The sequence below is a fragment of the Chinchilla lanigera genome, unplaced genomic scaffold (assembly GCF_000276665.1).
Source record: "Chinchilla lanigera isolate Chin_1 unplaced genomic scaffold, ChiLan1.0 scaffold00004, whole genome shotgun sequence".
NCBI lineage: Eukaryota > Metazoa > Chordata > Mammalia > Rodentia > Chinchillidae > Chinchilla > Chinchilla lanigera.
The window spans coordinates 41,945,541-41,958,072 of record NW_004955405.1 but is presented as its reverse complement, the minus strand read 5'-3'; the positions used below and the strand labels follow the sequence as shown (position 1 = coordinate 41,958,072).

The window sequence follows — 12,532 nt, the reverse complement described above, 5'->3', positions numbered from 1 at the left end:
TTAAAATTACGAATTCCCTGGTCCACCCCAGAGTTGGAAAATCTGCAAATGAGATGCTCCTGAGATGGGGCCAGGTGCGTGTATTTCCTTAAAGCCTCCCCAGAGGACCCCGATACCCGTCACCCATCGTGCTAAGAGCTAATTATTGTAATGAAGCCGTGCTGTGGAAGCAGTGGAAACTCAGCAGGAGAGCAAATCGGCCCCCAAAGTAGGGACAGTGTGATGGAGGAGGAAATGGCACTTCCTCTTCCTCAACCCTCCCTGTCCTCCTCCAGTGCTGTAGATAGCTTTATGGTGTGTGGGCGCCGACACGCCAGCATCACACCGTGCCCGCAAGGCCCATGCTTGCGCAGCCCTGAGCTCTACCAAGCCCTGTGACATCCAAAGAGCTTGACGTGACCTCAGAAGACCCGCTGTAGGTCACGTGCCCCCTGGGATGAGGCCAGGCTGGTGCCTTCCAGGTCCAGCAGGCTGAGTCTGAGTCCTGGCTCTAGAACATCAGCAGTGTGTGCACAGGCAGCGGGGATGCAGTTTCCCCGTGCCTTGATTCCTTTTCTGTTGCAGGGAAGGTAACAATTCCTATCTTCTCGGGCCCGCTGCTGCCTTGACCAGCACCTGGTTCCAGGGGACATTTCTAGTTATTATCTTCACTGTCACTGCCGTGGCTCTTGAAAGCATGAGGAACAAATAGGGCGAGGGTCATTGTCATGTGCTTGTGCCCATCCCATGTGACGTCCCGACCTCTAAGTACAAGTGGAGGACAGAGCCCCGTGTTCTGCGTGAGCCCGCCTTTCCTTTCTAGACTTAGTTCCTAATAACAACAGTGAAGCTCACAGCTTACCTGCCGGGAACTCTGAAGCATCAGGCCCCACGCCAGAAATGGTGCAGCTGTGCCCTGACCTCTCCGTGTGCACAGGGAGTTTCATCAGCCCCGCCTGAAAAAGAGCAAACTGAAGCTCAGAGGACCATGGACGAGGACCCTGCACGACTCTCCCGGTGACCGGGCCTGTGCTCCTCTTGGTCCATGCAGCCTCCCTTTCCTGGTGCATTCTCTGCAGTGACTGTGCTCAGCCTGGCCAGTGGCTTGCTGCCTCCTGCTCTGCCCACTAAACTGTTACTGGTCCTTGAAGACCCAGCGCAAGGGTCCCCTGCCCTGGGCCCCTCAGCTGCAGAGAATTATTCTTCGGCAGCATTTCCACTGGTTCACTTGGGCTCCTCTGTGGCTCACTTGTCACTGACTGTGCCCACACACCTGTGAGAGTCTCCTGTGCTTAGCTGTACTGCGTTTGGGGTCCGCAGCTGCCTCCCATTCATGTTTTCTTAGCAAGAACTGCCCGCTGCACTGCACAGACGCTGCTCAGTGTGCCCAGAATTAAAGAACAAAAGCTGCGTTCAGAAAGGTGGTTATTAGTACATCGCTAAGCATCCCTGTCCTGAAATCTAGTGATGCTGCACAAGTGACTTTCTTCCACTCGTGGAGGAGGAAACAGGCACACATCCAGTCCGGTGCCTGGCTTTGGTGCAGCCATGAAATTCCCCAGTTGCAGGTTTGCAAGCCCAAGCACTGCCATGCTCCCAAGTTCTATGAATCGCCGAAGGGTCCCTAGGCCAGGCCTTTCCGTGAGGCCCCTTCTGCCTCATTCACACGTGGCGTGTCATGTGCAAATCAGCAGAGGGGCCCAGACAGCACAAGGAGTTCTACCAGCTCAGAGCTACAGTGGCCCCCAGGACCAAGCTTTTTAAAACGACCCCTCATGAGGAGGCTGCCTCCTAAGTGACCGAGGTACCATCAGTCAGAACGAGAGCATGCAGAATGGGATTAAACCCTGCCGGGAGCTGAGGTTGTGTTTATAGCAGGTTCTGCCATTGCCAGGATGCCTTTCATCCTGTGACACTTCAACAGGAAGTTAATTGAAATGGAAAAGATCAAGCACAAGGTAAAATGCAGAGACGGCTCTGTAAGACGTTGAGGATTAGCCCACACTGGGAAAAGGCACAGATTTAGAAGCCCCAGGCATGCCAGAAATTTATTCTGAAGTTGCTGCGACAATGATGTGCCCCAAATCTGCCTGTCTCTAAGGAACATGTAGAGACACTGGGTGGTTAGGCAGGTCAAGTCCCCATGTCTAGGAGGATGTTTGGAACCCATGGGAATGGCGGTTGTGTACGTCTTAATCAGCTGTGGAATCCGTGTACGTGACAGCTGCAGAATCCGAGAGTATCCACACTCGGAGGCTGTCGGGATTATCAGGTGGGAATATCCTCCCTCAGAGAAGCACGGGTCTGGGTCTCAGGTTTCCTGTTGCATGACTGTAATGCTATGTGCATCATTCAGACTGTCACACCGCTGGCCGTGGCGTGGGGAGAGAATGCAGACGCATCATCGCATGTGGCAGGAGGGCGGTTGCACATGGAGGTTTCAGGCGGCAGCTTCGGAGCCCTGACTGGAGCCGTGCGTCCTGCTTCCTCTGTTACCCACACCCGTTTCACCAGTCCCGCGCCAGCTGCTGAGAGCAGGGTTGCTGCTTGCTCACTGCAAGTGCAGGAACACAGGTACCAGCCAGGCCCTCTCTGCCGTTCCTAGCTGTCTCATCCAGGGGTGGTTTTTAGCAGCTCACCACTGCTGACTCTAAGACTTCAGTTGAACCGCCAGAGGAACAACTCTTTCCATATGCTTAGTCAGTGTATTTATCTAACGCTTACATAGAGCCCCGAACTACAGCGAGGAGAAGAAATGGCCTGGCCAGGCTTGGGAACAGCCCACCGCCCCCTTGGAGAGCTCAAGATCCAACTGGTGGCTGCAGGGATGTGCAGACACAGGAGGTCATGGCCGCAGGGGGCCCTCTGTGCCCTGTGCATCCATCTGTCCATGTGACCAAATTCCTGCAGAGACAGGAAGCGTTGGCACCAGGCCCCGATCTCTCACAGTCCATTACCCCTTCATGCACCTGGTCTTGTAAGATGTACTTGTGTTTAATTGACACATAGCACTCATGTGTATTTATGGGATACAGTGTGACATATCTTTATTTTTTTTTTTGGCACTGGAAATTGAACTCATGACCTCACACTTGCCAGGCAGATACTGTGCCACTGAGCTGTATCCCCAGCCCAGTGTGACATTTCAATCCAAGTATACAATATATAATAATAATAATCAATCAGGAGAATTGTTGTGTCTTCACCCTTGACATTTATCTCTGGGTTGGGATCATTCAAAATCCTCACTCGTGGCTGTTTTGAAATGTGCAGTTGTTCTTGTGAGCCATGGTTGTCCTGCTGTGCAGTAGGACATCATGCGTTGCTCCTCCAAACCCACTGAAGCCTGCCTGGGAATCCTCCCCGCACACATGCCTTCCCTGGTGTGACACCTGCACATCTCCTGCAGATGCCCTGATGATATTCACTGGAGACCCACTTATCTCAGGCTTGATCTTAGCAGTATGCACCTCTCTGTTAAGATCACCAAGTACACAAATCTGTAATTAATGCATTTATGATGTCCCGGAAATGACACATAGAGTAAGGAAACACTTGGAATATAAACCAGGAGACTGCGGCTGGCGTCCCTACCTCTGTTAGCGAGCCAGTGGCCGCACACTTCGCTCCATGCTTCTGTTGTGCACTTGGGCCAGAACGCTTTTCCATGGGGCCGAACTGGGGTGGCACTGGGGGTGCTGGGCCTCCCTCTGCCTTGACAGAGGGGGGCTTGGTAGTAGATCTGAGTTTGGACTCTTCTAATCAGATCCTTTGCATTACCTCAGCTGCTTCTGTGCATTGATTAAATATAATTCAGTTTAAGCAGCTTCTGCTGTATGCTCAACATGACGCAGGAGCAGGAGGTCAGAGCAGAGTCTGTCTCAGTGAGCTTAGCCGGAGCCCAGGGACGCCCAGGAGCAGGACGGAGACAGCACGATGCCAGCCTTGTGGTCGCAGCGCCTGTGCAGGGCCTGGCTCTCGGCGGGGATGCTTCTCTCGCTGGCTGCAGCCGCATCTCTCCATCGCGGTAGCTTTGTAAGCCCTGCCACTGTGGGCCGGGGCAGAGGGGGAGCTTTGTTGCTTCGGGGAGACTGCAGGGAGGTAGGAGCCATCTTGAAAAGGACACCAGGGACAACACCTCCAGGTCCTTTCAGCAGTAGCAAGGAATCAGCCTGACCCTGGCCCACTGTGAGCCTGGAGAAGGGAGACAGTTTTTAGAGACACCTACAACCAACCACAGCGGACATCAGGGGAGAAGTGCACTCTCCAGACCCCTGGTTCACAGCTCTCTTGTTTTCACTCCGTGGCTCCCGCATCTGAAGAAGGGTTTTAGGAACCTGTAAAGAAAAGTATCCAGGATTCTGAATTCTACGTGGTTTTTAAGGTTGAGCTCTGAGCTTCCTGGAAGCCAGCATGAAAAAAGTCTACTTGGTCAGTTGGAGAATTTTTGCTTCAAAAAATTACAAGTTGAGGATCCTTCACTGACAACTCAGACCATTAAGGGTTTTAAGCATGGAGCAAAGCACCGCGGCACGGCATTTCTCGCTTGCGGCATCGTGTCGGTGCTCAAAACGCCTCACTCCGAGCATTTCAGATCTGGGGTTCGGGTGCCAGGTTGCTCCCCTCACCAGCTGCCTCCGCTTGTCCTGACCCTGCATGACTGTGGTGTGGACACAGACCAAACCCCCTTGAGGAAGAAGCCACCCCAGCCTCTGTCAGCCAGGGGCCCAGCAGAGGGCGCAGGAGGAGGCCGGAGTTCTGGCCCTGAGAGCAGACACGACTGGACACTACTGTCTGCCAGGCAGCTTTAGCAGGGTTGTTTAAGTAAGCAAAGAACACGGCATCATTTTCCCAAGGCGACCTGTGCCCAATTCCCATACACGAAGTCTTTAGGGACCGGAGAGCACCAGGGCCAGAATTCACGTTCAGAAGTACTGGGGTGCAGGGCAGCTTTGTGTGACTTTAGTCCAACACACGCACACGCACACACATGCATGCCCTGGACACCGAGCCAATTGACAGAGAGGAGCAGAGCGAGTGTTTCATCACCAAGCTGCACGGTAAGACCCACACGCGGAAGAGATGCAGAAGGTCCCCAGGGCAGGAGGATGTGAGGTCCGCTGACTTCTAGGCGGAAGCCGGGCGCCGTCTCCGAAGGAAAGCCCTGGCTGTTCCGAAGCAGATGCCACAGTAACTTGTTCTAGAAGGCCGATTCCCATGTGGAGACCTCCCAGGAGAGCTGCACAGCTAGGCTCTGTCCTCTCCAAACCCGCCAGGTCAGGCACTCAGAAGAGCTGCTGCTCGCAGAGGCTGAGTCCACGCCACCCCTGCCCTGGTGCCAACGCCTGAGGTCACTCAGCACGAGAAGGCAGGCAGCTGTGGCACTGATGTCAAGGCACAGAGGGGCCGAGGGACACACTCAGGGCTGCACAGCAGGACGGCAGCGGCGGGAGTTGGAGCTGCTCTGGCCCCTGTCCCTGGACACAGATGTCTGTAGGGTGGCAGCACACTGGGCAGAGAGCCCGGCCAGTTCTCAGGCCCATGCACAGAATGCAGCGCCGCCCAGAGACCGAGCGAACTGCGCACCCCCCACCCCGCCCGGAGCAGTAGCAATGAGTCTGCTGCAGAGACCACAGGCGGCCTCCGTAGCTGCTGCTTGTGTTTTCGTCCACCAGTGGATGTTAAAATTACAGCACTCACGTAGCTCACTGAGGAGCTGTGGAACTTTCAAAGAGGGTGAAAGGATCCAGTGCCACCACCACCAGGAAGGCAGCCCAGCACAACGCGAGAGAATTGGAATCTTTGTCTCGGGTGCGGTGGCCCCTGAAAGTCCTTCTCACCTGGATGGAGTTAGCAGAGCAGCCCAGGTCAAGGACGGCTGTGTGCCTACTTCCAGGCCAGCTGCAGGGGACTCGCTCGGCTCCCATGCTCCCCACACGGGTGACCCCTTTTGCTGAGGGACTCTGCAAGCTGTGGATGGGATCGTGGACAGCAGCAAAGTGGGCGGCAGTATTTCTCCAGGCCGCAGTGTATGTATTTATGCTGCAGTGATGATTTAAATAGGAGCCTGATAAATTGATCAAATAAATTACACCAGCTCCGCACACCATCCTTTCGGGGGATTGTCACCAACCCAAGGATGCCCTGTGCCACCCAGCGTGTGCTCCGAGCCCACCGGCTTTCCTCCCCTGACGCTGCGCTCGGATTTGCTCCAAAGTCTTTTTTGCTCTACTTGGCCAGCAGCAGAAGGGCTTTGGCTCCAGAGGAGACCCCAGTGCGGAAGGTGGTGACGGGTAGTTTTGCCCCTTAGCAAGTAAAACCGTCAGCCCCTTTCCTGCCTGTGAAATACTGGTTTATAATGCCGACCTCACACAGTTGGGTTCAGCATAAGCAGGATGCGTCCACAGTGGAAAGAACCTGGTGTCCAGCAGATGTGGATTCACATCCTAGAGCTATGCAAACCCTGACCCTGCAGGGGTCTCGGTTCCCAGTGCAAATGCCGCTGGCAACACCCCAGTATGAGCGGCATGCCTAGGTGGCCCAAAGGAGGCCTCGGGGTCTGACGCTGTGGTCGGAAGGCCCAGAGACCGCAGCGCGGCTCACCTGAGATGTGAAGGCCCGAGGCCAGTGTCACAGCCCTGCTCTGTGGCTGGAGGAGCCCTTTGCCCTTCCAGCCCACGCCACGGGCATGAGAGTGCTGGCCTGACGCCATGGACACAGAGTGAACACTGTCCAGAGGGCAGAGGCATCTCGGGCCTTGGTCACACGGTGGCTCTTCCCCGGGGGGCTCATCTCATCCAGCGAGGGTCACCCCTACTCTGATGTGAGAGAGAAATCTCAGAAAGCCAATCAGTGGGAAATGCTGGGACTGAGCTTCTTGAGCAGGGGCCTTTCAGTCCTCGAGGCTGGGCCCCACGGTGGGAGTGCAGCACTGCGTGAATGTGGGATGAGCTGTGGCTTTGGGTTCTGGCTTTATCCAGATGCCCTGGGAGACCTTAGGCAAAGCAGTTGACACTCCGGGCTGCCGTCTGTCTCTGGAATGGGGGTAATGAAAACAGCTGCCCAGTGGTGAGGCTGAAACAAGCTCATGCAGGTTACACAGGGGTCTGAACCGGGCACTTAGTATGGAGACCTGGGTGCTGTCGCCTGTATTGATCCGGTTACCATGGCTGCCTCTTCTAAGACTGCATTCTCTGCACTTCACAGGGCAGCAGGTCCTGGGCCTGGTGGAGAATCAGAGTGACTGGTACCTCGGGAACCTGTGGAAGAATCACCGCCCGTGGCCGGCGCTGGGAAGGGGCTACAACACAGGTAAATCCAGGGGTGCTGGGGGGCAGGAGGGCTCGCATGGTGACAGGGCCACAATCCCCTTCCCAGGGGAGGAGGCGGTGGCGGCTTCCGGCCCTTTTCTAGCCTGGCAGCTGGAGCTCTAGTCCATTTGGCCTGTGGCATCCTTGACTGTTGACATGGGTTACACAACCAGCAAAACGGCCACAGCACTTCTGCCGTCTCATGTAGCAGCAGTGACTCTCCTTAGCCCCGCTCCTGTGTGCGCCGGGTCTGTCGGGGTCAAGGCTACTCTCGCATGTAAGTCCGGAGCAGCTGGCCACACAGCGGGGTTCACAAGGCTCTTAAATTCCCTGCCCCTTCTTCATTGGCTAACGCAAGTCATGTGACCGTGTGACTTCCGCCCTCAAACAGGGTGGTGGGAGAACGGACAGACACATTGGGAAGTTGACCCTTCTGACACCGGGGCCCGCAGACACCCCGTGTCTGAAGCCAGATACTCTTTGCGCCTTGCTGTGACCCCTGCTCTTTCATTTCCGTCTCTGTTTCAACCGCTCTGTGCAAAGGCTGTCTCGTGGGCTGTCTCGTGGCCGCACCTCACCTTGAGCGGCCACTGAACATGCGACTCTGCCCTCTGCAGGCTGCGCTCCTGCCCCTCTGTCTTCCGAGGCCTCTGGATCCTCTCGCCTCCCCTTGCAGCCTCATTACCGCTTTGGGGGAGCTCTGTTCTCCAGGGAAGCAGACCAGGGCCTTAGGATTTGAACCTGGGGCCTGGGAGAAATGGAGAGGCCAAGAAAGGGCAGGGCCTGGGCTGGGGCCAGCGCCCAGGACAGCACCACTAAGAGGCTGTGAAAGCCAATCCTGGGGCCTGGTGGGAAGAACCCAGAGGAGCCAATGCTGGGAGCTGGCGGTCAGTGCCCAGAGAGGTCAGGTGCAAGCACCGCATCCCAAGGCACAGGAAGGAGGCCACAGCCACGCTGCTGGGCAGGAGCGTTCGCAGAGGGTCAGATGAGGTCAAGGGAAGGAAGCCCAGCACCGTGTCCTGCACAGCTGGCCATGGCAGCAGGGAGCCTGTGTGATACCACCCTGGGAGGGAACAGTGCTCCCACTGACAGAGGTAGGGGTCCCATCCTCGTGGAGACTGCAGACTCCCCTTGGCCTGGAGCCTGGGGGCCGCAGAGAGCCCGGGTGAGGCAGGGGTGAGCAGGGCAGGTCTCAGGTCCTGTTGACAGGGAGGGAAGCAGGCAGCCCTGCAGTCATGGGGTGGTGCCCACATCCAGCGGGTGTCACCGGGCACCATGCCCTGTGCTGGGCAAGATCAACCTCCAGTGACCCTCGCAAACCCATGAAGCAGGCCATCTCTTCCACTACCAGAAAAATGTTACCTTTTTGTATTATTTTAGGAAAAACCACCTGTTGTAGTTCATGGTGAGCTTCCCAGCTGTGTCTCACCTTGAGCATCCCGGGGAAGCATGAGCTTCTTGAGCTGGGGGTGCTGTCTACCTCGGAGCCCCGACTCTGCTCTTACCCCGCTTCCTGCTGGAAGCTGACTGTGGGGTGTGGCAGCAGGTCCCCACAACCAGAGCCCTTCAGGAGCCCGGCGGTAGCTTTCGTTTCCCGTCCTGCTCACGGTGGTCTGCAGGGAGAGCAGATCCAACACATTTGTCAAAAGCACCTGCTAAGCACGAGCCTCTCGCCACTGATGTTCTTCCGGGCATTGACTTGTGGAGTGGCCTTTGCCCTTAAACGATCCAGTGAGGCTCCCGTGTTTTCTCTTTTGTTTTTCTTTCCCAGTGTGCTTTCACAGAGCCAGGGGTCCCCAGAGTGAGTCCCAGAGAGCTGTCCTTGCCTGCCTCCCTCCCTCCCTCCCGAGCTGCTCCATCCGCCTTTCACCTTAGCAGAGCTGCAGCTGGCAGAAGCTATGGGCAGCTTCGGTGGCCTTGAGGCACCTCCTTGTGCCTACACAGGACGTCCACTCCGGACACAGTGTCCACACCTCACCTCCCGGTGCTGGAAGCTGTCACTCCCCCGGCCTCCGCTGTCAGCCGGACTTAGAACAATGGGGGATGCTGACAGGCTCATTAAGGCTCATTGACAGGCTATTCAACCCACTGCAGCCCAGAGCTGATTGATGGGCGAATATCGGGAAAAACAGAGGCCAGGGAAGGAGAGGAAGGGAGGAGGGCTCAAAGCAGGAAAGATGGGGTGAGTGAGGGTGGCAGGCTGGGGGGGAGGCGGGAGTTCAAGTTCACACCCCATGGTCACCCAAGGAAAAGCTATTCCTTCTGCGAGGGCAGCATCATATTCCTTGGAGGAGGTGCTTTAAAAACAACTTAGAACATAGAACGTGTCCTGCTCCTCTTGGGCCCCACATTAGGCCAAGATGGGCAGATGGAGATCTGGCCCTCAGGAGCAGGGAGTCTCTGCGGGAAGCCTCACCCACAGAACTGCAAGATCAGGCCATCGGGGACTGGCACACTCTGTGGGGGACAGGCTCTGACCCGCAGACGTGCAGAGCGATGGGGTAGTGTCGCACAGGACGGTGAATTCCATGGCAGGGATTCAGGAGAAACCTGTGGACAACTTGCCTGAGAGCTGCAGCCGGGAGCTCTGGAGGGATCTGCAGAGGTGCGGGAGCGCCCCGGTCCCACTGCTGCCTCTGTCCAGACAGACGTGGTGGTGCACACCTGTAATCCCAGCTCTCTAGAGGCTGAGACAGGAGGATCGCTGTGAGTTCAGGTCCAGCCTGGGCTACATAGTAAGTTCAAGACCAGCCTGAATTACACAGTGAGACCTTAAAAAAAAAAAAAAAAAGAATGGAGAGCTCCTCATGCTCTGAAAGAATATCACGATGATTCTGTCTGTAGCAACTGCATCCAGACAGACTAGGTTTAAACGTAGTTCATTCATTCATGCATGCATGCATTCATTCGTAATGTAGCTCATTATTTAGTACTTGTTGCTAAATAGCTATTATTCTGGTGAGGTTAAGGTAGGAAAAGATTTTATTTTAGAGGACAGATACCAGGAGCCTTCCTTCAAAAATATTATAACCCAGAAGGGCAGAGTTTGCCCATTCCCAGAAGAAATTTCCTGAGCCGTGAGCCTCACAGGACGGGGATTCAGAGCTGAACACCAGGCTGCAGCCATGCCCCTGCACCAGCATTTTCTAACAAAGTCCAGGAGCCACCCAGGTGCTTAGAGTGGCGAGCAGAGGAGCGTGAGGAAGCCCCTCCTCAGAGGGCAGCCAGGTGAGAGCCTCCATCAGGGCTGGGGGAGCTGCTGATTACACCACAGCCCTGAGAAGATGGCTGGTGCCCATCGCCCTCCCGCAGGCTGAAGCGTGGGCACGGCCACCCTTCCCAGTGGCCCGAAGCCGCAGGCCTGAGTCTCCTTCCCATCCTGCGGAGAGCTTCCCGTGGGCGCCCTTCCTTACAGTGGCCCTGCCCTGTGACAGCAGAGACTCCAGCGGGCTGTCAGCACGCTCGCTCCGCCCCGTGTGCACAAGGCTGGGAGCCGTCTCACACAGCCCGGGGCACAAGGCCTGTGGCAGTGTGTTGGGGACAAGCAGGGCCATTGCACATTGAGTGTGCAAAATACATGCGTTTAAACTCCGTGTGCGGCACAGGAAGGCGTCAGCTGAACGGTAGCCTCTCTCAGAATGTGGCGCGCAGCAGGCCCTTCAGAAAGAGGACTCTAGCGGCTTCCAACCTCCCCTGCAGACTGCTTGGTGTCAGTGGAGCTGCCAGATCCCGACTCTACATTAGTGAAAAGGACAGCATCTTTCCAGAGATTTTCAGACTTAAGATGTTCCAGGGCTCTGGCTCCACCCCTTCCACCTGCAAGTGAAATCCTATTAAGTTAAGCCCAATAAATTTCCAGGAAATATGGGATCCAGTTGTTAAGCACAGTCACTATTAAAAAACAAATGGGGCCAGGGATACAGCTCAGCGGCACAAACGTCTGCATGGAAAGCGCAAGGTCCTGAGTTTGATTCCCGGTACCAAAAATAAAAAGCAAATTGTGTGCATTGCAAGGTGATGAATTATTTTAAAACTAGTGTTTCCACACTGTGTAAGTGGCAGCATGCAGTAGTATATCTCACCTTGTGTAAGGGACAGGGTGGCCACCGTGGGGAGCAGTGTTTTCTGTCGGTGTGCTAACACAATTAGACTTTATAAATACTCAGCGCTCATTCCTCCCACACCCCTGCTCCCTGTGCTGTTGCAGTGGATTCCACGGCCGTGTGTGTCTGCGTGGCAGGGTACTGAGGGCGTGAGGCTGCACTCCGCTTCCCTGGGCTCCATGGGTTGTGTGGGTAGCTTGATACTGCAGGGGGAGTGTTCACCCCACAGAGACTGGCAAACAATACGAAGTCAAGGTTTGTGTCTTTCAGGGGAGCCGGTTACTGGCTACTGATTCGCACAGCACAGCAGTGTCCTCATGTGTGGAATCCCATCCCCACACGCACACACGCATACACACATGCGCACACACAGTCTCCCTGAGCACTGCCAGCAGTTTGCAGTTCATTCCTGACTTTCTGCTTTCCACTCACACAATCATCTACTTCTCTCTGTGCTTGCATCTTTTTCTGAACTGTTTTATGCTCTGTGTAAAATGAAATATACTGGGTATCCTTCTGAATTAGTATACACAGGTATATTTTCTTTTCTTAAGAATTGCATGACTTTTCCATTTGATAGATGTACTATAATTATTTCATTTCCTATTAACTGTTATTTTAGTTGATCCTAAGTCCCCAGTTACAGGTGATTCCAGACATAAACATCCTTCTTATTCTTGTTTTTCCAGCAAGTACGGATAAACAGTAGACTCTGTGGAATAACATCACTGTATCAAAGCTGAGAAACTTTAAATGCTGGTAGAGCAGAAACTGCCAAAAGTGTCAGGTAGTTAAAAAATAGAGGCTTTTTTTTTTTTGATGCTGGGAATTGAACTCACGACCTTGCGCTTTGCCTGGCGCTGTGCCACTGAGCTATATCCCCAGCCCGAGGCAGTATTTTAAAGTAAAGCATTTTGAAATGAGTTTTGTGTGTGTGCGTGTAGGGACACGTGTGCGGTTCTCACCTCTTGCACTTACATGCACGCGTGTTTGCTCTCTGTGCTGGGTGCGCACCCTGTGTGTGCGGAGGACCCTGCGTCTTCAGATCATCCGCTGCATACTAGAAGCCAGCCTCAGCCCTTTCCGTTGGGGTTCATGGTCTCGGCCCGTGGCCACATGAGACAAGTCAGCTCCTCCTGC

The 12,532-nt window shown here is 55.0% G+C and overlaps 1 protein-coding gene across 1 annotated transcript in view; it reads left to right on the top strand.

Moving 5' to 3' along the window:
- Large (like-glycosyltransferase) overlaps positions 1-12,532 on the top strand; it is a gene marked incomplete in the record, with an annotated part of 333,637 nt that overhangs the window by 266,994 nt on the left and 54,111 nt on the right. Inside the window, 1 exon segment of the mRNA XM_005374653.2 lies at positions 7,186-7,290. Coding sequence (XP_005374710.2) covers positions 7,186-7,290 — 105 coding nt within the window.